Raw genomic sequence first — 26,849 nt, 5'->3', positions numbered from 1 at the left:
CCTTCCTTCTTTTAGGGAGTGGGGGGGGGGGGGCGGTAGAATTTTTTATCATTAAAAAATATATAGAGCGAAAAAACAAAAAGCAGCTGTTCGTTTGAAATGCCGTAGATTGGTTTGGATGGATGGATTAAAGGATTGTCATAGATTGGTTTTGTTTTTGCGGAAAAAAGAGTTATAGTTGACAATGAATCTTATTTTTATTTTAGCACCAATCTTACTGGAAAATTGGATTCTATTCTTCTGACATAAATGCAACATCAAAAGATGTAAAATTAAAAAAAAAAAAAAAATAAAATTCGAGCTAAAATTACTCGTTTGGATTGCATTCTCGACGAAAGGTCAAGAGCGCAATCCAAACGAGTAATTTCAGCTCAACATAGCTTTATTTCATTTACTTTTTGAATTATTAAAATTAAAATTATCAAATCAAATATATTTCGAAATAAGTTGAAACATTTCAAGGAAATTTACTTTTAATTATAAAACAGATCTCTTTTATAGTACAATTACTGATGTAAAGTAAATCACATATTGTTTCATTAAACCGTACTTCGAACCGTATAACAATATTTAGAAACCTTCCATCCAATTCTTTGCATAGAAGTATCAGTAAAGGTAAATTTATACATCACTGAATTAAAAGCAAGCTAACAAATAAAACTGAAATTAAGATCTAACGTTTTTTTTTAGCGAACTGAAATTAAGATCTTACGTTTTTTTTTAGCTCATATTACGAAAGAAACTTGGAAATAAAATTCGCGGAAACTTTTTTCAAATATTTTTGAGAATAGTTTTGAGAACAAATTTGAATCGGAAATTGTTCGTGACACAACGCTTCAAAAATCTAAAGACTTATAAAATAAACTATCTATTCAAGTAGTAATGGGAGTCCAGGTATCTTGTTTGGAAAAAAATAATCAGCTTTTTCTCCCTAAAATTAAAATATAACAAAAATTTTTCATTTATATTGTATTTTAGAATGTATACTACGAATATCAATATAATAATAGTTGACTTATTTTCATAGGACAAAGGTCTATTCTTTTTGTATTGGCTGCAAAATTAAACGATGCACCTGCAAAATTAAATGATGCACCTTTTAGAAATATCTCTGCCTCAGTAAAATGTATACGCTGTATACATTATACTACAGACAATGTAGGCACTTTATACCCTATAATACAGTAATAGTAAGGAGTGGCTTAAATTTTTTTATCAATTACCTGCTTTAGTTATTTTTCTGTTTAAAGATTTAATTTAAGAAAACATTGAAAAAATGCTGTTTTTAAATTGATTGCTATAATTTGTGTACACCATTTTTCTATTATAAAACAGATCTCTTTTTCCTAAAACTTTTTTTTTTTAATTCTAAGTTTGTTTGACTATTGTCAACTCAATCTTTCATCTTTACACCAAAAAGGTATGTTGCTGAATGAAGCCTAATTTCTAATTACCAGTGATGTATTTCCTTTTTGTTTTTGTAGGCCATTTTCTAGATCATCACTAGTTGTTATGTTGGTTTATTTAGTATATTTAGCTTGGGCTCTTCATAGGCTATGTTCTTAGGTAGAATTCATAACATTTTCCAACAAAAAAAGTTGCAATTTTAAAGATCTAAAAAAAATTGTAGAACACATGTATGTGTTAAGTATTAAATGTAAACGCGTTATACTGTAATGACATAACACATTAAACACACGAACATGGGCTATATAGACAGGAAAATATGTATCTAGAATGAACTAGCCATTTCTAGATACATATTTTAGTTATAGCATACAGCTAAAAGTCTTAATTTTAGTCATATCACATTTATGTTAATATTTTGCAAGGATAGCAAATGTAAAAACATGCTACTATGAAACACTTTTAAAGGTTGGTTTACTTAAACTACTTTCTGGCACGCTAAATATATAAATTTTTTATTCAAAATATTATTGCTATGTTAATACTATAATACTGGTTAATTAAACAAAAAATAAACAATAAAAGATCAAAATTTATTGAGATTTTGAAAACAATGCAAAATTTGTGATGTAAAGCAAGAAAGTAATAAAAAACAAGAAATTGAGTGTTTAAGTATTAAAGGGGCTTAAATTATGATATTACCTTATTAGTAATATCTATTATTAGTATTTTCGTTAGACCCATACCTCAAAATTGATATTAAGTATGATGAAAATAATATTTTTTATATTTTTATTTAAAATGATATTATTGACTTCTTATGTAAAGCAGTACCAGGCTATTTTATTATAAAACATAAGACAACCTAGATCTTACTGAAAAAGAGAAAATATTTCTCAAGTATGAGAAATATTTTCTCATACTTGAGAAATATTTAGATTAAGTTCCAATAAAAAATTTAAAATTTTTTTTATTGGAACTTAAGCTATCAATACATTTTATCAATCAATTTCATTATTCATTTTGTGTTCACATTGTTAGTATCATCCTGAAGAAAATATTCAGTTAGAAATAATTAAATAGTTTAAAATAATACAAATAGGTTTGATTTTTAGATGCTTATTCAAAGTATCCCATTTCTGGTTAAATTAATGATATTCATAATATCCATAATATACATATCTCACAGATATTATAGAGCATACATTATTTAAAAACCATTTGAAAATAATTTTATTACCTTAGTTACTAAACAATTGACTGTTTCTGACATGAATGACTAACAGTACAATTTTGAATAAATAATTGTAGAGCTTTTTTTATAAAATTTTCAAAACAAAACCTTTTTAGAAAGAAATATCCAGGCTAAAACATAATACATATCAGAAAAAATATAAATATTAAAGTGACTGCATTATTTAAATTAAGTTTCCCACCTATTTGTGAAGTAGTAAACAGTGTTTTTATTGATATTTTTAATGTTTTAGAATCTTGCAGAATTAGAGACATTTTGTGAGCAACTTTATCAATCTTCTGATCCATCTGTACGTTTAAAAGCCGAAGAAGCACTCTTACAATTTTCATCATCTTCCGATTGTTTGCAAAAATGCCAATATTTACTTGAACAAGGAACAGTAAGAATTTTGAGATTTATACAAATTTGAGTATACGATTTATTTCTAGTTATTATCTCTTTTTAATTTTCTTTTAAAAGACTTCATACACTCAGTTGTTAGCAGCTTCTACAATTACGAAAATGATAACTGGAGGCTCCTCAATCTCGATTGCGCAACGTGTTGATATTCGTATGTTATTTATCTTACAATAAATTTTAAAATGGTAAAAATAAAATGACTTTATTAATATCTGATCATGTGAACTTCTGAGTGTTCCTCTTGTTCTATTTTGCAAATATATATATATATATATATATATGTATATATGTATATATATATATATATATATATATATATATATATATATATGTATATATATATATATATATATATATATATATATATATATATATATATATATATATATATATATATATATATATATATATATATATATATATATATATATATATATATATTCATAAAGAAGACAAATTTTTTAATTTTTAAAGCCATTCTATTAATAAAAAACAGTACATGTTTCGACTAACATTACTCATCTTCAGTTAATTATTTCTTTCTTCAAAATTAAATATTTAAAATTTGTTAAAATACCTTTAAAGGCGTTAAAAAAAAACAATAGAAACCATAATTTTTCTTGTATAAACTAATAATGATACAATTACAAAAATACAATATAATCAGTTAAAAAGTTTATCATGTTATACTAAAGAATAGGAAATAACAAAAGAATAGGTTAAAAAGATACGCAATTTTGTATAAAAAATAGCAGCTAAACAGAAAGTGTCATTTGTACATGGTTAGCCTGTTTATTCATATTTGGTTTTAGTCATTTTATGAACATACTTTCTTTAAGTTTTAACTCAAATTTGTTAGATGCCGAATCTAAAACAGGAAAACACTTATCACTTATTTGCATGAAACAATTTTCATTAGCATGGAGATGTTTATAGATATGAGACTTTTTGTAACTCTTGTAAGGTTCAGATATCCCAATCTTGAGATGGCAAAATTACTCACATTTCAAATTATTTTAAACTGGTTATCCCTGTTTCTTTGCTAGACCATCTGAGTACTGAGTTTAACACAGTGTTTGATGATACAATTTTAAAGTGTTATAAAGCATCTGTGTTTTAATTTTTTTGTTCTAATCTTCAGTTTCCTCTAAAAACAATTGCAAAAATTCAGTGTTTTGTTATACTAGTTGGAAAGACCACATCATATCTTTAAGTGCCTTTTATTTAACCAAATGCTTTAATATGGTATATTTATTATTGCCAAACCAAAGGCTTTATTACGTGAGTTTGACGTGTGATAGGTTTAGTCGAATTTCACTTAACTGTCTGATTTCAAAGTGAACTCTAATCTTATAATACTGAAACATTAAAAGCAACAAACCTTTTCTTTACTGAGGCGCCTAAAAGGTTATAAGAGAATAGTAAGAAGAAGTTGTAAAGCAGATAAAGTCTAAATGGTTTAGTTTAGCTTTTTACTAAACCATTTAGGCTTTATCTACCATTTATCGTTTATAGATAATAGAGACTATAGATAGTAAAAAAGTTTTTAACAAGTTTTTTTTAAATACTTATGAGTTGTGTTTTAAATAAAATTCAAATATAATAAAAGTATAATTTCAAAAAATATCTTAGCTACCTTTTGTTAAGCAGTTATTTTCATAGCCAGACATCTTTGTACAAATATTTTTTAGCATTGTACAATTATTAAAGTAAGTTTTTTGACTCTAAGTATTTATAAATTTATTTACAATTAAAAGTTATTTATAAAATTATATAAAAAAATTTACACAGCAAAATCTTGTATTTAAAAAATTATAACCTTTATATATTATACATTACGACAACTGAAATTTTGCAAACTAAAAAAATTATTTTTTTAGTTTGCAAAAATCATATTTTGAACTTATCAAAAAAGTATAGATAGTACTCAGAACACTATTTAATAGCCCAAGCAATTGCCGCATTACTATTAATAAATCCTAAGCCATAACAAAGGGCTCCAAGCAAACATCATCAAACAAGAGACACAATCAAAATCTATGCATTGAGTCAAGAAGATCCAGCATTCAACATCCTAAACTGGAAACAATGTATTAAAAATACATCTGCACCAGCCTATTAGATAAAGAAGAGGTGCAAGGCTGGTCAGCAGATAGAATCTGTTTACCCCTTAAGTCTTTGCCTAGGAGGCCTTCTACAAGACAATAGCCGAATGCATTTAACATCTGCCCAAGTTAAGTATTTTTATTGAGACACCATCTCTTGCCTTTACTCAACCAAGAGCCCCAAGGCAAGGGGTGCTTTAAGTCGAAGTTAACATCTCCCAGCCTTTGCCTAAAAAGGTGTATCCTACAAGGCACAGGACATGAAGCAGATTGTACTGGCTTACATGTTACCAGTAGCAGGATAACCTGACCTGACCAGAATGATAACCTGACCATATTATCATTCTGGTCACAATATCTGACCAGAATGACCTGACCAGAATGATAACCTGACCTGGTTATCATTCTGGTCACGATAACTTGACCTTACCAGTAGCAGGATAACCTGACCTGACCAGAGATGTTGCCAGTAGCAGGATAACCTGACCTGACTTTGTCCATGCTTTACATTTCCTTGCAAATAACTCAATTTATAAGGTTCTTCTTTTTTTTGCCACACTTTCTGGACTCCATCCAATAAGACAAGGTTGTATTTTGAATCATTTGACGGTCAAGGTTCCATAAAGATTATGCTTCTTAACAATTCAGTAAACGAAGGTATACTTTAACACAAATAACATCATGTTTTGGAATAGTCATCTCAAAGTCCGGACTTGAGTCCAATAGAAAATTTGTGGTATGTTTTAGACAAAAATTGACAACCAAGCATTTAGACGCAAAGACAACTTGAAAGAAACTATAATGAAGCAGAAGAGATTTCTATTTCCATGTGTGATTTTTTTTTGATTTCATACTTAGAAGCAATAATATATATATATATATATATATAAATATATATATATATATATATAATTATAACAAAAATATATTTATCATATTTTGGGTTACTTGATTTATTACATAAATATATTTTTATTATTTTATATTTTTGTTGTGTTAATGTTGCAATAGTTTTAAAACATATAATGACTTTCTAAACGCTTTACTCTAACTAGAAATATTTGATGACTGCTAATTCTCATATATTAAATATATGTTGTAGTGATATAAATTTTCATTTGAAAGATTCACAATTAATTTATTTCTATAAAAATAACTACATGAAGTAGACAAACTACATTTTTTTGTTCCGTGCATGATTTCATTTCAAACTTAATTGATTTTTTGATAACATCACTAATGTATATCATTCTTTGTTTACAACATATTTACATGGATTAGAATTTAATAAGAATAAATTAAAAATTGCTAATTATATTGTTTTAGAATTTATTAAGAATAAATTAAAAATTGCATATATATGTTACGTCTATTTAAAAATTAGATATAAGTTATATTAAAAATAGCAACATGTTACATGTTACAATACATCTAAATTTGTTTAGGAAATTATGTATTAAATTACTTTGCTTCAAGATCAAAGCTTGTTCCGTTTGTAGTTCAAGCCCTATCTCAGGTGAATTTTGTTTGTTTATGTTTTCTGTTATAATTACAATGTGTAAAGTTTTATAAGTTAATATTAATAGAGCAAATTATTTATTTTGAACAATCATTTAGTTATTTTTTAAACAATGATTTTATTATTTATTTTTTAAACAATCAAATCAAAAATTATCATTTTATAACCAAACAAAAGAAATAGCGTTCTCATTTAAGACCTAAAAATATATGATAAAAGAATAAATAAAATAATAAATGATCAAACAATGTTTAAATTGCTCAAAGATGTATTTTTTAGTCAGGAAACAGAGCTTCAAGTATTTTTAACGAAATTAAATAATAAAATTTTTTTAATGATATAATCGACAAAAAATCCTTTTGGTTCACACCAACTTGTTTTTATGCTCTTTCAAACTTACAATATAAAATGTGTTTTAAAAAATAGAATTTTCTTTTCTTTTATTGATACCTATAACTATCAATTAGAAGAATTTTTAGAAGATTTTCTGTCAACTTTAATACCTTCAGAGCATTTTACAAAAGATTCATTTAGTCTTGTTGAATATGTAAACTAAGTTAGTCTCTGGAAAATATTTTGTATCTCATGGTGTCATAAGGTTATACATCAAATTATCTCTTCCAGAAACCATTGATATTGCTGTTAAACAGTTTTTTGACTTATTATTTAGTGTTGCTATGAGATCCCACTACAACTGTTCTTGTTAAATTATTTATAGATCATTTTAAAGATAAAAATTGAAAAAAATAAATAATAACTACATTAACTTCCTTTGCTAAAGTTTACTGGCTTCTTTAGCAGTTTTCAAATCTCAATGAAAGATAGTTAAAAAAAAAATTAAGCAACAGTTTTAGATATACTTTCATTTGATAAGGAGTAACTGCTAATAACTGATATTTTTTAAACCCATTGATATCATCAAGAATAGGAGTTAAAATTAAGAAATGTTGTCAAACTCAGAGTAACATAATTATTACATAATAATAAAAAATAAGTAAATAAAATTGCATGATTATTCGGTAAAAATAGTTTTGTGATCAAACAAGAATTATGGAAGTTTAAAAATATATTGCACTCAGAAATATATATATATATATATATTTATATATTTGAAGAAAAAACTTTGTTTGAACTCATTCTTATTTAGGTAATATTTTCTTTTAATATATAGTATGTGGTTGGAATGTTAAATGCAGATTTGTATGTTATGTATATGTGGTTATCATGTGTGATTGTTTTTTCATTTTAGGATTCATATAAATATATATAAGAGTGATTATTTTTGACTAGCGGCTTTCGACATGTTTTGTTGATGGACGTCTTTTTGTTATTGTTTTTGTTATGGTCTCAAAATTACATTTAATTCGGACCATAGAGAAAAGTTTACTTTTTCGGAAACTTCGATTTAGATATGGTCTCAAAGTTAACTTTAATTCGGACCATAGAGAAGACTACTTCTAAACAATATTTTTCCCGCTTCGTACATCGTTTTTATATCACGACTAATATTATTGCTTTATCATTCAAAATAATTTTTTTAACCACTCATTTGGCTTAAATTTATCTGGTCTTATTTTAGTATTTAGTTAATCTTATTACAATATTTTTTAATATATGATTCATCCGCTTATTTTCATATTACTACTATTATCAAGGAACTTTTATGCTATATTTTCTTACATTCATTACTCAGTTTTGTTTTAATTTTCAGAGACGCAATTTTTGTCTTTTATTATTATTCGGAGAATTTCTTATATCCTTCACTACATGTTTAAATCTTCACATTTTTGCAGGCGATATATATATATGTGTTTTTTCTACTTTCAAAAATTACTTGATTTTTAGTTATGATTTTAAGTTGCGCGGGTTGTTTCATTTTCTTACACTTTAGATTGGTTAACAAAATTCGAATGAAGTATCTATTAGGGCTGGTAGATTAATCGGTATTTTACATTAATCGATTAGCGATTAAATTTCAAAAAATTAATCGATTAATCGATTAATTTTCGTTTATTTTAGAAAAAATGTGTTTATATCTTAATGAAAAGTAATTTATATTTTTTATGATTTTATTTCTCTTTTAATCAGATATGATCTTAAAAAACATAAATTATCAACAGTATCATCGTTTAAGCTAGTTCTTAAATTAGTAACAAATAAACCAGCTGCACTAAAACTTCTTTCTGCTTCTATAGAAGACGGGGGAAGACTTAGCATGACATTTAGCATTAGCCTGTTTCCAGTGCTTTCGAGAACTGCAATTTCACGTTTAATGCATGTCAAAACTTCTTGAGGGGAAGATTTAAAAGTTATCCCTTTAGTTTTTCCTGCTGCTGAAGCTGTATTAGCTATTGTTTCTGCTAATTGTTTCTGCTAAAAACCTTTAGTTTTTTTTCTTAATGGTTCTTCATTACAAGTGTACTCTAACTCAGACTGATATGCTGCTTCTACTTCCTCGTGTAAAAATAAACGTAGGTATATTTCTCTAGCAGTTTTAGCAATTTTATTTTTATGTGGGTATTTCAAAAGATTATCTGGAAATTCTGAGTCTGATTTATAGTCAGCTGGGTTATGTAAAGAGCACAGTAAACCAGCAATATTACAATTTCTTCTTTCAACAATTCTCTCCAAGACAACAATAAATAATTTTTGACCAATGTTAGTATTTTGTTTTTTAAGATTTTGTAGTAGAAACAAAATAATTTTATCAGATTTTATCAGATCACAGTCTCCTTTCCCTAGTTCCATAACACTTAACTCTACAACATGTAGAGCTTGAACAATATCAGAAATGTGTTTTATTTCTTCTTCTTTTAAAATTAAATCTGTTCTAGATATATCAACAAGAGCCTTTGCAATAACATTTTTAAATTTTAAGAATCGTTTTAACATACTTTTAGCGAATTCCATCTTGTTTTAGTATCCAAAATAGGCTTGAGTTTTTTTCCTAAATCTGTTCTACAAATACTTTGAAGGGAATTGTTTTTAAGTGGAGCTTTTCTAAAAAGTTTGACTATTTTACGAACCTTCAACATGATAATGCCATAGTCCTCATTAAACTGGATTTCCTGTGAAACAGAGCTATTACTTTCCTCATTCCAGCATTCTTCAGTGTTGTTTTCATCATCAGGGTCGGAATCAGATGTTTCATTTTCAATCTCATCAGTCATTATTTCTTCTTGAGTTTTTTCTATTTCTAAGCATTTTTTCTTATAAAGAATATCACATACAGCAAGATGAATTCCATGGCAGTAGCAAAGTTGGTGTATAACTTCCATTTCTCGTCCCATTTTTTTCATAACTGATGCACCGTCATTAACACATCCAAAAACATCATTGATCAAATTTAAGCCAAATTAATTTAATTTCTCAATAACAATAATAACAGCTCTTTCTGAAGGCAACGAACCATTTATTCTAATCATTTCAAGACCATAGTGACATTTGTCTGAACAATGTACATTGAGACATAAATACCTTCTAGTTTTACCAGAAGTCCACTCATCAAGAGAAATTGAAAACCTTTCTCCTTTTAATTTTTTTTGCTGAAGCTCTTGAACAACTTTTAACTTAATTGAGTTTGCGTAGTTCAAAACAATTGTCTTTATAGCATGTCGATCATCAGGGATTTTAAGTCCTTGAGCTTTCCAGCCATTTTTAATATCTTTGCTATTGGCCAAAGTTGCAAAAGGGATACGATTAACAGCAGTTAAACAAGCTAATACATCTTCAGCTTTGCTACCTATATTATTACAATAGGTAGCAATACTTGGCTGTATATTTTTAGACTTCTCTGAAATAACTTTTGTCAAATAAACTTTATGTTTGTGCTCTAAATGATACAAGAAACTTGAAGTTGATGAATGGAATTTAAGTTCAACTGAACAATGTTTGCACTTGTATGTTGATTTGCCTTTATTTTCCAATAAAAAGTGTTTCCAAACTTCAGAGCGGTTTTTTCCAAACAACATTGTAAATGGTCGTTAAGAAACGGCACTATGAAAAAAGCATTGTTTTTGTTTGTTTATAATAATTTTGACTGGATGCCGGAAAATAAAGGCAAATCAACATACAAGTCAACACAAGTCTTGTTCATTAAAAAAACGCTGGTAAATGTTTGTAAAAATCTTTGAAACAAAAAAACGCAAAGTTGTTATATTAAAGAAAAAATTAATTGATTAATCGTTTGTTATTTAATCGATTAATGATTAATGGTTTTTAATTGATTAATCGTTAATCGTTTACCACCCCTAGTATCTATGACAGTGTTAGAGTTTTTTGAAGATTCTACTATGTTTTATTTTATTTTAAAAGGGTTTTTGATAGGGTATATTGCCATTTGATTGTTTTTTGGTTAATTTGTGCTGGAAGTACCTATGTGGTTTAAATGGTCTTAGGGGAAAATTTATTAGTTTTTTCTGTTTGCACACTTTAGTTGTTTTAGTTTTGTTTCTGGCGTTTTCATTTGAATTTTAATTCATTGTGCGTAGTTTTTACTACCGTTGGTATGGTGAGTGATTTATTTAATTATTTTTACTTATATTGTGCAGTAGATCAACACTTTTCATATCATCAAAAAAATATTAGTGCTTTACAAATTTGGGTATGGTTTGGTTTTGGCTATTTGTAGTGAATCCTTTTTTACTGCAGTATGGAATAGGCGTAAGTTGCGGGGTAAAGCATAAGTGGCGATGACGTTTGTCTGACGGGATAAACTAGTTATAAGTGCTGATCCTCATCGATACGCCAGTAATAATAGACGTGACTCTGAGGAGATGTTTATTACTTAATCACTACACAAATTATGTTTACACATTGGCATTAATGTTTTTTTTTTCCATTCTGAGACCTTTCATTGTTATATGCACACTTTTTATTTTTTAATGTATTTTTTTTTTATTTATTTTTTGTTTGGTGATATATATATATATATTTTTTATATTAATTCATATTAGTATTTATATAACAATTTATTTTTTATTATTATTGTTAGTACTGTTTAGATGCATTGTCTGTCTTATTTATATTTTAAATATTCCTCTATTAATCTTTATTTTTGTCTTGACAACTGTCAAAATATGCTTTGTTTGAAAAATAATTCTCCTTTATTCAAATGTACTTCATTTCTTCTCTCAGACGTTCACTGCTCGTGTGTGACCACTCGACGAATTTTATATGTCAGAATTATATATATGCCAAAGTTTATAAATAAGATAGTTTAAAAAAAATTTAAGCAACAGTTTTATATATACTTTCATTTGATAAGGAGTAACTGTTAATAACTGATATTTTTTAAACCCATTGATATCATCAAGAATAAGAGTTAAAATTAAGGAATGTTGTTAAACTCAGAGCAACATAGTTATTACATAATAATAAAAAATAAATAAATAGAATTGCATGATTATTTGCGAAAAATAGTTTTGTGATCAAACAAGAATTATGGAAGTTTAAAAATATATTGCACTCAGAAATATATATATATATATTTATATAATTGAATAAGCCCTCATGGCACCATACATTAGATAAGCACTCTGTGGTCACACTGAAATAGCCTGTTGTCAGGGGCTTCAGTACATACATTGACTATTTTATAGTCTGCTGCCACAAGGGAGCACTGCTACATTGACTTGGCGAATGGTAGAAAAATAATTCATTTAAAATTGCTTTTAGACCAAAAAAAATGAATATGTGCATTTTATCCGCAAACTTTTGAGCTTATTAAAACCCTCACCTGGTTTATTTATTTTGAAAATTATAATCTGAATCTAACATCTTCCCACTTTAATAAAAAAAATTGTCTCTTTACTGAAATAAAAAATATTTTATCATGACATTAAATATTCCATTGTAGAAGTTATAGCATTAAAGACTCCTTAAAACATTAAAAAATCAAAATGATCCTGTATAAAAAATATAATAAAATTTTATACTGTTTAAAAAGTAAAGATATATTTGATAACAAAATCTAGTATTCTAAATAAAATTAGTTAATTCAAAGTATTCAAAGTAAGGAATTTTGCTGGTCATTGGTGCTTCAGATTAACTTACAAAACACGTTTAATAGATCTTGCACTTATGTAAACAGCATTACTTGATATCGTGGAGGCTTTATCTGTGATTTAAAAAAATTGAATTGGATGCAAGTACTTTTCAACAATTTTTTTCTAAATTTGCTTTGCAATGTTTTACAATTTTAAATCCAGAACATAGAGTAAAATTCCAAGGTCTATCCAATTTTAAATCTGAAGTTTAACTTCTGTTTTCATATCTAGAAGTATTTCTTTATTTTAGGCTGTAAACAATATTGAAAAGTTTACTAGTACCAGTCTTATTTTTGGCATTAAAGAATCTGAAGAACTTATTTTGTTTTGTATTTTTAAAACTATTTAATATGTTCTAGATTTAAAATATTCAAGAATTTCCTAATGAATCTTGTTGAATCGCTTTCATTATTCTCTATGGTTTGAAAATTTTGTCATACAAAAGATGTAAATGTTTTGTTTTTTAAAATTAAATGGTATACAATGAGAAGCAATTTATGTATCCAGAGTTTTTTTTTTTCAAATTTCAATTCATTGTTTTGAAGTTGCTTTATTTGATTATTTCAGCAAAAAATAAATAGAAGTAAAAATACAGTTGTACATTACTGTTGTAAACCAATTTAATATTGGTTGATCAAAATGTTGAAGTCAGAGAGTTTTTTTCTAACATTGGTTGGTGTTGAAATTTTGAGATTTTTAGCAAGGGTATATATATCCTATAAACAATTTTTTTAAAAGCTTTTCAGAGAATTAACTCTATGGAATAGATGAACAAAAGACCATTGGTGAAGTGATGTTGTCTAGAAAATGAGTTACAAAGTTAGCTACTTGAGTAAAAGATTGAGAAAGACAAAAATATTTTTCTTCATCAGTCTTCTACAAGACTGTAGCTGGAAGCATTTAACATCTATCCAGGATAAGTAGTTTTTTTATTAAGACACCATCTCTCGCCTTTAGTTAACGAAGAGCTATTTTAAATTAATTTATTTTATTTTAAATCAGAGTTAACTATACCTAGCTTTTGCTTAAAAAATTGAATCCTAATCCAAGGACATGAGTCAGATTCTACTGGATTATAAGTTACCAGTAGCAGGGTGATCATCATGATCCTAATCTTGACCTGACCTGAATTTAATGGTACATATTTCTGTATTTAAAAAGTTTACTGCAACATATTACTAAAAAATTTTACTGAAACAAGTTACTTCTACATATTACTGGATTAAATTAGTAGAGCAAATGTGCTGTAGAAAATTGATTTGAAATGCTTATGCTTTTTGAAAAATCAATTTTAAGCAATTAACAAAATATACTCTATAAAACTCTTTTTTGTCATCTGTATTTTTATTTAATAATGGATATTTAATTATTTGCTGAGTGCCACAAAAGTCATTAATAACAATTTAATTTCATATAAATATCATTATAAAAAAACAAACTTTATTTTAGTCTGGTTTCTAATAGTTGTACAAATATTTACATTAACTGACTAACACATGGTAGGTAGAACACATGATGTACTGCTATATCGAATCAGGGTTTTTATTATTCTTTATTTTTAATTCTTTTTCCAAAAATACTATATATATATATATATATATATATATATATATATATATATATATATATATATATATATATATATATATATATATATATATATATATATATATATATACATATATATATACATATATATATACATATATATATATATATATATATATATATATATATATATATACATATATATACATATATATATATATATATATATATATATATATATATATATATATATATATATATATATATATATATATATATACAAGCAAAATAATTTACAAGTTACAATTGTTGTAATATTTTATAAAAACACATATATATTATAAAAATGGTTATGATGAAATCTTTTTTAGCTTTTTATTATGATAAAAATGGTTTTATCATAAAACTAATTCAACACTATATTATATATATCTTTTTGTTAAAATTTATGATTTCTATTCAAGTATTTTTTAATCTTTAAAATTAATGGTAACTTTTAGCTTTTGGTGAAACTAACAAAGTTTGGTTGGTTTGAGTCTCAAAATGATAATTGGGTGTTTCGGTCAATAACAATCGATATTAAACAGTTTTTACAAGGCTCTATAGATCACTGCATTATTGGAGTAAAGTTACTAACAGAACTCGTTGCAAGTATGAACCAGGTCAGTTATGTTAGCTGAAAATGTTTTATTTCTGATCAAGTTTTATAATTTATATTACAATATTCAATAATTATATATTGCTTTTTGAGCTTAAGGATCGTCAATAAATTACACAACGTAAAATATATTTAAAAAATAGAAGTAGGAGATATTAAACCCTTTTACATGGCATTTTTCATTAAACTTAAATGCGCTTCTTTGATTTTTTATTTAAATTATTTGTAAGGGAAAACTTTTTTGTTTTGTTTATTGTGAAAGTTTGCGTTACATATTTTATGAACGATCTCTTACTTATTTTTATAGTTTTTTATGAGAAACTTATTTTCATGTCTGCTTTTATAAACTAATTTCGATTTTTTATTTGAGAAACATTCTTGGTTGCCTATTTCAAGAAGTTCTAGTTGCTGAGGAACATGATCATTTTGTATAGCTTTAACTATTTGATAGCCATAATACTGATCAGTAAAAATATTTTTCACTACATTATTACTTATGTTAATAAAAGGCTCACCAATTTCAACCTTAGTAAAAAATGGATTAATTTCAAGATTAGTCGCTTTGTCAATAAGCTTCCAATAGGTCCACTCTATTTACTATATCTAACAATTTAATTGTTGATATGTTTTAATTGTAACTCATTGGTGTGTAGAAACAATCTAATTTAACTTTTGCCCTAACCTTAGCTCCATTAGGTGCATTACTCCTCCTTCTAACCAGTGTTTACATTGGTAGAGTCTCTACCAATTGCTGATAAGTGTGTGCTAATTTTTCTCATTAAAAACATACTCAAAGATTTTATCTGCTATGATTTCAATGTGTTTCTTTTCTGCTTTTCTTTAGCTGGTGTGAAATGAAATAAACACTTCTCATCACCAGAACAAACAGTATGATCTTCTTATTTAACTATAGCGGGGTACTCTCTGTCTGATCCATCTACAGTTAAAAATATTTTAGTCAGATTTTTTCGTCCATCAAAAAATATACAGTCTATAATCTCTTTATTGCAGTAATTATCAAACTGATTAACAATCTCATTCATAACCTTATCCTTAGCTCTTCTAACTTTACTGTGATCAATTATTAATCTATTGTCATATTTGGATACATGTCCTCCATCTACCCATGCTGCAGTAGCTATTGCTCTTAAACCAACACCTAATACACCTAATAATATAATACACCTAATATCTAATACTGGCCAATGCATAATTAGAGGTATCTTCATAGTTTCTAGATTTTTTTAAACATTTTGTGCCTGAGTTTTGAATAGAAATCTCACTTTTGTCAAGATTGAACTTTTTATTAGTTTTGTTTAGAGTCATGTGTTATTTTCTTGCATTAGTTTTTCTTCTACTCTTTTTTGTTTGCAACTTTTTACTTTTTTTAACCTTTCTGACTCCATCAAAGCAGCAGGCCCAAGTTGATAAAAACTAAGAGTTCCTTTTCTCGCTGGGGTAAAAAAAAATGTGGCAATAGTTTGTTTACCTCTAGAAAAAAAAAAAAAAAAAATTCTTTTTAATCAAAAAAATACAGACAGATGCAGGTAATGTAAACTTTACAATCAGGAAGACAGTGTTGCTCAGAACAAAGTGAAATCATACATTTACAATCAAATAATTTGTTAATTATGAAATTTATTTTGTAACTCTACTTGCTCTATTTTGAGAAACTTTGTTCTAAACATCTTTGGGTCTTGTTATTAGATTATGTTTTAAACTAGTTACAGAAGGCTTAAATAAAACACTGGACATTAGCCATTTTTCTGAAAGTTTATTGTAAATATCCTGGATCAACTCAAAATTACTATAGTTTCTTCTGTTTAGTTCACTAGTTTCTCTTAGAAAAATACCATATCTTAACACATCTCTCAGTGTTAGCAGTTTAGCTGCTGGTAACTTCTTTCCAGATCCCAAGTATTGACATAGACAAGAACTATTTTTCCTTGTTCCAGCAGCCATTTTATATTTAATTATATTTTATATCTAGTAATTTTAAAAATTTAATTAGAAATGTAATAAATATCAATTTATGTTTTAAATAAAAAGATAATAACATAATATTGATATGAAATATAATCCTGGAAAACTATTTTTATATAACAAATAAAATAGATTCAGAATTGAAAATATGCAGTAGCATAGTTTTACAAATGAAACAAAGAAAAGTCCTGGATCCTTTTAATCCATCAAGTCTCTTTTTGTTTACTATATTTTTCACATCATATTCCACTATAAAAACCTATAAAAATTAAACAAAAAGTATATTCTTACCCTGTAGTTCTTTTGATAACTTCACTGACAATAAAAATCAATAACTTGTATTCCAAATGTTTAAAAATTTTGTTATATTAGTTTTTAAAAATAAAGTTTCCATTTAGCTATTTGCAAAGTGGCCTAATAAAATATTGAGTTAAAGTTATTACATAGGAAACAATGAAAAAGCTGCCCCACTCCTTTTTTTTAAATACTCTGTAAATTAAAATTTCTGAAACAGTTTTAACTACCTAATGTATTATGCTTATCTTGTATTGATTTCTGTAAATATGTTTGCTGTAAAGCTCATAAGATAACTGTTGTAAAGCTGATTTAAGCCTAAAAATGTTAAAACTGACCCTGAAAATATAAAAACATAACCTTTTTTTGCAATTTTCAAGGCAGTTCCCTGGTAGCTTAAACTCATTTAAATTTAAATTTTTTGAAAAAAAGTTAATATATGGCAATAATCCTGCAAAATTTCAATATGGCAGGTGCCATACAAAATTTTGATAGTACCTCAAGGGTACGACTGCATACCTACGGTACCTACGATGGTACCCCGCGAGGGGTACCACAACCCAAGTTATTTTCCTAGACTAGCCTTTGTATATATATACAGAGGCTATTCTAGGAAAATTATTAGGGTTGTGGTATACCTCATGGGGTACCATTGTAGGTACCTCACGAGGGTATCTACAATAGGGTACCTATGGCATTGTAAGTACTGCAGGTATGCTGTTGTACCCTTGTGGTGTACCATCGAAATTTCCTATGGCACCTGCCATATGGAAATTTTGCATAATTATTGCCATATATTAGCTTTTTATGCAAAAAAACAATACTTGCTGTAAGTAAAAAAAAAAAGGGATGCAACAATACATTTTCAATACTTTATTAAAGATTAAGTTAAATAAGACAATGTTTTTTTTTTTCAACATCTTCACTTCCAACAAGGCTGCAAGCAACCACTATTAGAGTTGCAAGTTACTCGAAGAGAAAAGATAAAGTTTACAGAGCAAGATAACAATTGACAGACAACTTAAAATATTGCAAATTATATGAATCAGGAAAACAAGCTGAAGGAAGTGAATTCCAAAGTACCAATATTCGAGGAAAAAAACTGAATGAAAAATAATTTTTAGAGTACTTAGGAACAGTCGCAGTAAAAGCATAAGACTTAATTGAATGCTGAGTAACACAAGAATGAATTTTAGTAGATGGCACAAGAGAAGCTAGCTCTTTAGAGCGATGCCCATTATAGTATTTGTAGAAAAAAGAAAGAGAAATAACATTATGACGTTAAGAGGTTGGCTGCGAGAGCAGTCCAACTATGTTTACAAAGCGTTTTTGCACCTTGCCTTAAAGAGAAGGGGCATCATTGGAAGATCTGCCCCAGATATGGCAACAGTATTCCATACAAGAACGGATTTGAGATTTATAGAGATAAAGAATAGAATCCAGAGTATGAAAGTGGGATGATAAAAAGACGCAACCTTAGCAGATGTTGATCTTAGCAGATAATAGCTTTTATATCTTAAATCAGATCTTAGCAGATGATAGCAACCTTAGCAGATGCAGATCTTTGCAGATGATAAAAGCTAATCCTAGAAGATGAAGGGTAGATGACTCATCAAGTACATTTCCGTTCATAAATATAGGAAGATCTAGATTAAGGATTATTATTGCGATAAGGATAAGCTGAAAAAAATTGAGTTTTATCTAAATTAAATTTATAGCCATTAAGAGCCCCATGTTGTAGTAGTAGTGAGGTTCTCCAAGTAATCAGAATATATATATATATATATATATATATATATATATATATATATATATATATATATATATATAATATATATATATATATATATATATATATATATATATATATATATATATATATATATATATATATATATATATATATATATAAACACGGCTCAAAATAACAAACATTTTTCTACGAGACAATTGGTCCCATAAAGACTCTAGTTTGACAGACATATCTGATAGATGTTAAAGAAGTGCAATAGAACGCCATTCCTAATGCATAAAATATTTTGTTTTTACAACTTGACCACGTGATTTGATTTTTTGACAACTCTAGGCATTTCAAAATGCGCTGAAAACAAAAAGAAAATTTTCTTAGATAAGATAAATTATCTAACAAAAAGAAAATCTTAAAAATAAAGAAAAAATCTAAGCTCAAAAAACTAAAATTTGAAAAGGAAAATATGTTCATATTACATTTTTTAAATATTACTATACTGTGCGAAATGCTTTGTAAATTATTAAATACATAAATTATTACATAAATATATTAAATACATAAAGTATGTAATTATTAAATACATAATTAAATATGTAATAAAAATGTATAATATAAATAAAAAATATTTAAATACATAAATTACTATGTTAATTATAATTATATTATAATTACTATGTATTTAATATATTTACATAGTAATTTATGTATTTAAATATTTTTTATTTATATTATACATTTTTATTACATATTTAATTATGTATTTAATAATTACATACTTTATGTATTTAATATATTTATGTAATAATTTATGTATTTAATAATTTACAAAGCATTTCGCACAGTATAGTAATATTTAAAAAATGTAATATGAACATATTTTCCTTTTCAAATTTTAGTTTTTTGAGCTTAGATTTTTTCTTTATTTTTAAGATTTTCTTTTTGTTAGATAATTTATCTTATCTAAGAAAATTTTCTTTTTGTTTTCAGCGCATTTTGAAATGCCTAGAGTTGTCAAAAAATCAAATCACGTGGTCAAGTTGTAAAAACAAAATATTTTATGCATTAGGAATGGCGTTCTATTGCACTTCTTTAACATCTATCAGATATGTCTGTCAAACTAGAGTCTTTATGGGACCAATTGTCTCGTAGAAAAATGTTTGTTATTTTGAGCCGTGTTTATATATATATATATATATATATATATATATATATATATATATATATATATATATATATATATATATATATATATATATATATATATATATATATATATATATATATATATATATATATATATATATATATATATATATATATATATATATATATATATATATATATATATATATATATATATATAAAATAGTAAAAAACTAAATAATTGTAACACTCGATTTATTTAAAACATTACTCAGAGTTTCATGCAAATAGCTGGTGGTAAGTCATGCAATTTATACTTGATGGAAAAATATCATATAATTTCATCCCGATTGCCTTTACTAAATAAGCAAAACAAACTTGCGTCTAAGTGTTGCCATGAAAACAAATATATGATGAATAACTTTAATGGCATCAAAAAAGACACTTCACAGTATCTTTAATATATATTTTTTTTGTCGTTGGTTTTTGAGATTTGTAACATCTGATGATCACTATTTGTGTGAAACTCTGAGTAATGTTTTAAGTAAATAGAGTGTTATAATTATTTAGTTTCTTACTATTATATATTGCTCTACTTTGGTATTGAGCACTCTTTAACAAGAAATATATACACAGTTACTACAATATATATATATATATATATATATATATATATATATATATATATATATATATATATATATATATATATATATATATATATATATATATATATATATATATGTATATATATATATATATATATATATATATGTATATATATATATATATATATATATATATATATATATATATATATATATATATATATATATATATATATATATATATATATATATATATATATATATATATATATATAAGGGTGGTTCAAAAAACAACTTTTTGAAATAGTCTGCTGCACTTCACTAAATGTGTTCTATATAATACAAAAATAATAGGTTTAAAATTTTTTTGAATAAAAAATATTTTTAGGGGTGCCTCAAGACCCTTAAAAATTTGACAGGTCCCTAATATTTTGAAAAAAAAAGTTTTTCTAAAGTATCTCATCCTGGTACTCAAAAGAAGCGAAATTATATAAAAAACTTTAAAAATCAAATCAAATCAAATATATTTCTAAATAGTTTCAAGGAAATTTACAATAGTACAAGTACTAATATAAAGTAAATACCTGAATATACAACATAGCCTTATAGTCAATGATAAAAATAGTAATATTAACTGATAACAATAATACTAATTATAATAATAATGATAATAATAACAACAATAATAACAACAATAATAATAATAGTAACAAAATGATAACAATTATAATAAAAGAAGAATTTCATAAATAAGGAAAATAACAGCAGCAGCAAAAATCTAGTGAATAATGACAGCGACAACAAACATTAAGTTTGAAGTAGAGAATGGTTGAATGAAAAGATATAAATAAATAGATAGATAAATAAAGAATGCCAAAGTATTGGTACTAATATTGATAATATTGGAATGAAAAAAGTTTAAGAATAGCAGATAGAAAAAATTTCAAAATGTTAAAAATATCAAATAAAAAACTGAAGGATCTCAAATTGATATACATAATAAAGAATTCCAATATTAATGTAGAAATATTTAATTGTATTTTTTTAACAAATGATTAAAAAGCTTGATTTTGAATTTGAAATTGAATTAAGAGATTTTAGTTCAGAAGGTAGTTTGTTCCATGAGCTAATAGATTGATATTTAATGGATTTATTTCCATATTTAGCAGAGTGGTGTTTTGGAATAACTAAGTTTAAGCTACTAATGGTGCGAAGAGGATAGTGACTATTTGAACTTGTAAAGAAATTGTTGAATGATAGGGTAAGGTTTTTGTGATGATAATTCCAGACAAATTGGCATTAAAGAATATCACAAGGTCGCTTAATTTTAATATATTGGAAATTAGGTATAGCACATTAGATTTAAAGTTATTGTACTGAAAATATATTATTTTCAAAACTTTAAAAATACTGCTAGTTTTTTTATTAGCAGAAACTAAATGTTAAATATTGTTAATTATTTAATTAGTTAATAAAAAAATAAGTTAAAAAAATAATTTTTTAAATATTTTAATCGTTTTTAAAAAAAACAACAAACAACAAACTATAAATGCTATAGGTTTTCATACTTTTTAAACAGTTCAATTTTTTTTTTGTCAAAGTAAATTTTCGTGCTAGAGGGTTATGTGTGTTTTATGACAGTATTTAGTTAATTTGTAAGATATAGTTAAATAAGATATGGGTAATATAGTTTAATTAGTAATAAATTTAAAGTGTTAAGAAAAAATTTTTAGATTTTATTTCAAACAAAAAAGAACAATTTCAAACGAATAATAATAGATTTTATTTCAAACAAAAAAGAACAATTTCAAACGAATAATAATAGATTTTATTTCAAACAAAAAAGAACAATTTCAAACGAATAATAATAGATTTTATTTCAAACAAAAAAGAACAATTTCAAACGAATAATAATAGATTTTATTTCAAACAAAAAAGAACAATTTCAAACGAATAATAATAGATTTTATTTCAAACAAAAAAGAACAATTTCAAACGAATAATAATAGATTTTATTTCAAACAAAAAAGAACAATTTCAAACGAATAATAATAGATTTTATTTCAAACAAAAAAGAACAATTTCAAACGAATAATAATAGATTTTATTTCAAACGAATAATAATAGATTTTATTTCAAACAAAAAAGAACAATTTCAAACGAATAATAATAGATTTTATTTCAAACAAAAAAGAACAATTTCAAACGAATAATAATAGATTTTATTTCAAACAAAAAAGAACAATTTCAAACGAATAATAATAGATTTTATTTCAAACAAAAAAGAACAATTTCAAACGAATAATAATAGATTTTATTTCAAACGAATAATAATAGATTTTATTTCAAACAAAAAAGAACAATTTCAAACGAATAATAATAGATTTTATTTCAAACAAAAAAGAACAATTTCAAACGAATAATAATAGATTTTATTTCAAACAAAAAAGAACAATTTCAAACGAATAATAATAGATTTTATTTCAAACGAATAATAATAGATTTTATTTCAAACAAAAAAGAACAATTTCAAACGAATAATAATAGATTTTATTTCAAACAAAAAAGAACAATTTCAAACGAATAATAATAGATTTTATTTCAAACAAAAAAGAACAATTTCAAACGAATAATAATAGATTTTATTTCAAACAAAAAAGAACAATTTCAAACGAATAATAATAGATTTTATTTCAAACAAAAAAGAACAATTTCAAACGAATAATAATAGATTTTATTTCAAACGAATAATAATAGATTTTATTTCAAACAAAAAAGAACAATTTCAAACGAATAATAATAGATTTTATTTCAAACAAAAAAGAACAATTTCAAACGAATAATAATAGATTTTATTTCAAACAAAAAAGAACAATTTCAAACGAATAATAATAGATTTTATTTCAAACAAAAAAGAACAATTTCAAACGAATAATAATAGATTTTATTTCAAACAAAAAAGAACAATTTCAAACGAATAATAATAGATTTTATTTCAAACAAAAAAGAACAATTTCAAACGAATAATAATAGATTTTATTTCAAACAAAAAAGAACAATTTCAAACGAATAATAATAGATTTTATTTCAAACAAAAAAGAACAATTTCAAACGAATAATAATAGATTTTATTTCAAACAAAAAAGAACAATTTCAAACGAATAATAATAGATTTTATTTCAAACAAAAAAGAACAATTTCAAACGAATAATAATAGATTTTATTTCAAACGAATAATAATAGATTTTATTTCAAACAAAAAAGAACAATTTCAAACGAATAATAATAGATTTTATTTCAAACAAAAAAGAACAATTTCAAACGAATAATAATAGATTTTATTTCAAACAAAAAAGAACAATTTCAAACGAATAATAATAGATTTTATTTCAAACAAAAAAGAACAATTTCAAACGAATAATAATAGATTTTATTTCAAACAAAAAAGAACAATTTCAAACGAATAATAATAGATTTTATTTCAAACAAAAAAGAACAATTTCAAACGAATAATAATAGATTTTATTTCAAACAAAAAAGAACAATTTCAAACGAATAATAATAGATTTTATTTCAAACAAAAAAGAACAATTTCAAACGAATAATAATAGATTTTATTTCAAACAAAAAAGAACAATTTCAAACGAATAATAATAGATTTTATTTCAAACAAAAAAGAACAATTTCAAACGAATAATAATAGATTTTATTTCAAACAAAAAAGAACAATTTCAAACGAATAATAATAGATTTTATTTCAAACGAATAATAATAGATTTTATTTCAAACAAAAATATGTAGACAAGTTTTTGTATGAAAAAGATCATAGCAAATAGAAATTGTATTTTTTTAAAAAGTGGTTTTTATTTCAAGTTATAAAATTTTTATGCTGTTGTTTTTATATGGTTTTGTATTTTATCAGTTAAGGCCATTAAAAAGAATTTTTCTTAAATGTATTTATTATAAATATATTTTCTTGCTTATATATATTTTTCATTTTAGAGTGAAGAAAATCTTTCACTAACCAAAAATCGTAAGGTATGAACTTTTTTTCAATAAATATTTACCAAATTTATTCAGTTTAAATGGCATATGGGCATGTTTTAATAGGAAGAAATGACTTTATACAATCAAAGTTATAAAGTTATTGTATTATAATTTACGAAAACAGAAAAGATATTATTTTGCAATTTTAACAATTGAAAAGCAAAAATTTGGTCATTCAACAGCAAAAAATAGCTGTTTGATAATTGAGTTGGAGGACTCAATTGTCAATTAAATTAGGGATTTAAATGAAACCCCTAATTTAATTTTTCCTCCAAAATTGGGAATAGTTATGATTGTCAATTATGCTTTTGTTAATTTGTGATTAAAAAAATATCACTAAACATATAATATATACTTGTATGCTGAAAATGCCTTAGAAATGTTTTTTTTCTGTGTCTGTTCTTGTTCAAATGTCTTTATTGAGAATAAGTAAGGTCAAAACTATTATAAAGATGGATTTTAGCATAGGGACAGTTGTGAGTTTGTATTTTTGGATAAAAGTGTATTTTGGGATAAAAATGCGGTAGTGGTGTAGTAGTAGAGCGCTCGCTTCGTAAGCGAGAGGTTCCAAGTTCGATTCCTGCCACGACCCTGGTAGTACCGCACTCAACTTGTTTCTCCACGCAGCGGCCTTGTTCATCAAGGTTCGTGTTTCGGAGTTAGAGAGTTGAGAGAGGGTTATAACCACAAGTAGCCTCCTCATCTGTAGTGGCCTTCTCGGCCTTGAGGATGTGAATAACAAAAAAAAAAAAAAAAAAGTAACCAGTTAACCAAAATTATTTTTACAAAGCATTTCACAACTTTATAGCACACAATATTAAATTTCATTTAATAGATTGAAAAACACCAGCAGGTTTGTTTTTATTGACATTAATGGGTAAAAAAATACTGATAACAAAGTTAACAAACAGGAGGGATAGGATTTGTTTAAATCATTTCGCAATAGTAAATCGTCATTTGAGGAATACAAATTTGACATAATTTTAATATCATTAATATATAGTTTACAATCATTTTTTATTGTATCAGATATATTATTATTATAAACAATAAGTAGTAAAGGTCCAAGTCATGATCCTTGTGGAACTCCACTAAGAACAGTATTCCACAATGATAAAATATCATCCTGGACCATTCTTTGTCTTTTATTAGTCAAGAAAACAAGCTACTGTTTTCCTTTTACTCCATAATTATTGAGCTTATAAATTAGCTTTATTTTTTTTAATTATCAAATTAGATGTAGTACTGAGTCAAAAGCCTTTACTTTGCAGTGCTGAGTCAAAAGCCTTTACTGTGAGGTACTGAGTTAAAGTCTTTACTGTGTGGTACTGGAGTCAAAAAAGCTTGGCAAAATCTAAGTATTCTGCAGGCAAAGAAAGACAAATAATGTTTCTAATGAAATAGTTGTGCATGATTTATTTTTTACAAAGCAATGCTGATTACTGGAGATAAGTCCCAACTGATTATTGGAGAATTCCTTTTCAATAAAAATAATTTCAAGTTTGTTTCTAATAATGCTTTTCAACATTTTACATAAGATACACATTAGCAATACAAGCCTGTAGTTTCAGTAGGATAATTTTTACCCGTTTTTTTGCAATGATCTTACATTAACAGATCTCCATTGTAATGGGAAATACTTTCAATCAAAGGTTTGAAAATTAAATTTATTGGTAGAATTTGATGAGAGTTGATGTTAGTGATGTGGAACAATTTCAAAAATGCAATAAATTCGATATTATTCAAAAATGCAATTAATCAAAAATGTAAATGATTCAATATTATACAAAATTTCAATCAATCAAAAATGCAGTAAATTTGATATTATTTAAAAAATACAATAGATTTAATATTATTTAAAGACAAACTTTATTTACAATAGTTATAAACATTATTATTATATTCTTGTATATTATTATTATATGATATTCTTGCCAGCATTGTTTTTAAACTAAAAGTAGCAAGAATAGTTAAAGCTAAAGACTGTTGTTGAGCCTAATAGTTTTTGTATGAGTGTATAGTATTATATTGTATTATATACTTTTTTATGTTTATTTAAAAGTTTTTTATATTCTAAGAGTACTGA

General features: G+C 25.2%; 1 protein-coding gene across 1 annotated transcript in view; it reads left to right on the top strand.

Moving 5' to 3' along the window:
- Positions 1-638: 638 nt before the first annotated feature.
- The window catches only part of LOC101235657 (exportin-7), a 193,281-nt gene continuing 167,070 nt past the window's right edge, over positions 639-26,849 (top strand). Inside the window, exons 1-6 of the mRNA XM_065792921.1 lie at positions 639-894; positions 2,895-3,041; positions 3,122-3,212; positions 6,612-6,682; positions 14,781-14,942; positions 24,719-24,754. Of these exons, the coding sequence (XP_065648993.1) occupies positions 883-894; positions 2,895-3,041; positions 3,122-3,212; positions 6,612-6,682; positions 14,781-14,942; positions 24,719-24,754 (519 nt within the window). The 5' untranslated portion in view covers positions 639-882. The remainder of the gene's footprint in view (positions 895-2,894; positions 3,042-3,121; positions 3,213-6,611; positions 6,683-14,780; positions 14,943-24,718; positions 24,755-26,849) is intronic.

This window comes from Hydra vulgaris, chromosome 03 (assembly GCF_038396675.1).
Source record: "Hydra vulgaris chromosome 03, alternate assembly HydraT2T_AEP".
NCBI lineage: Eukaryota > Metazoa > Cnidaria > Hydrozoa > Anthoathecata > Hydridae > Hydra > Hydra vulgaris.
This window is presented reverse-complemented; position numbering and strand designations above follow the sequence as displayed.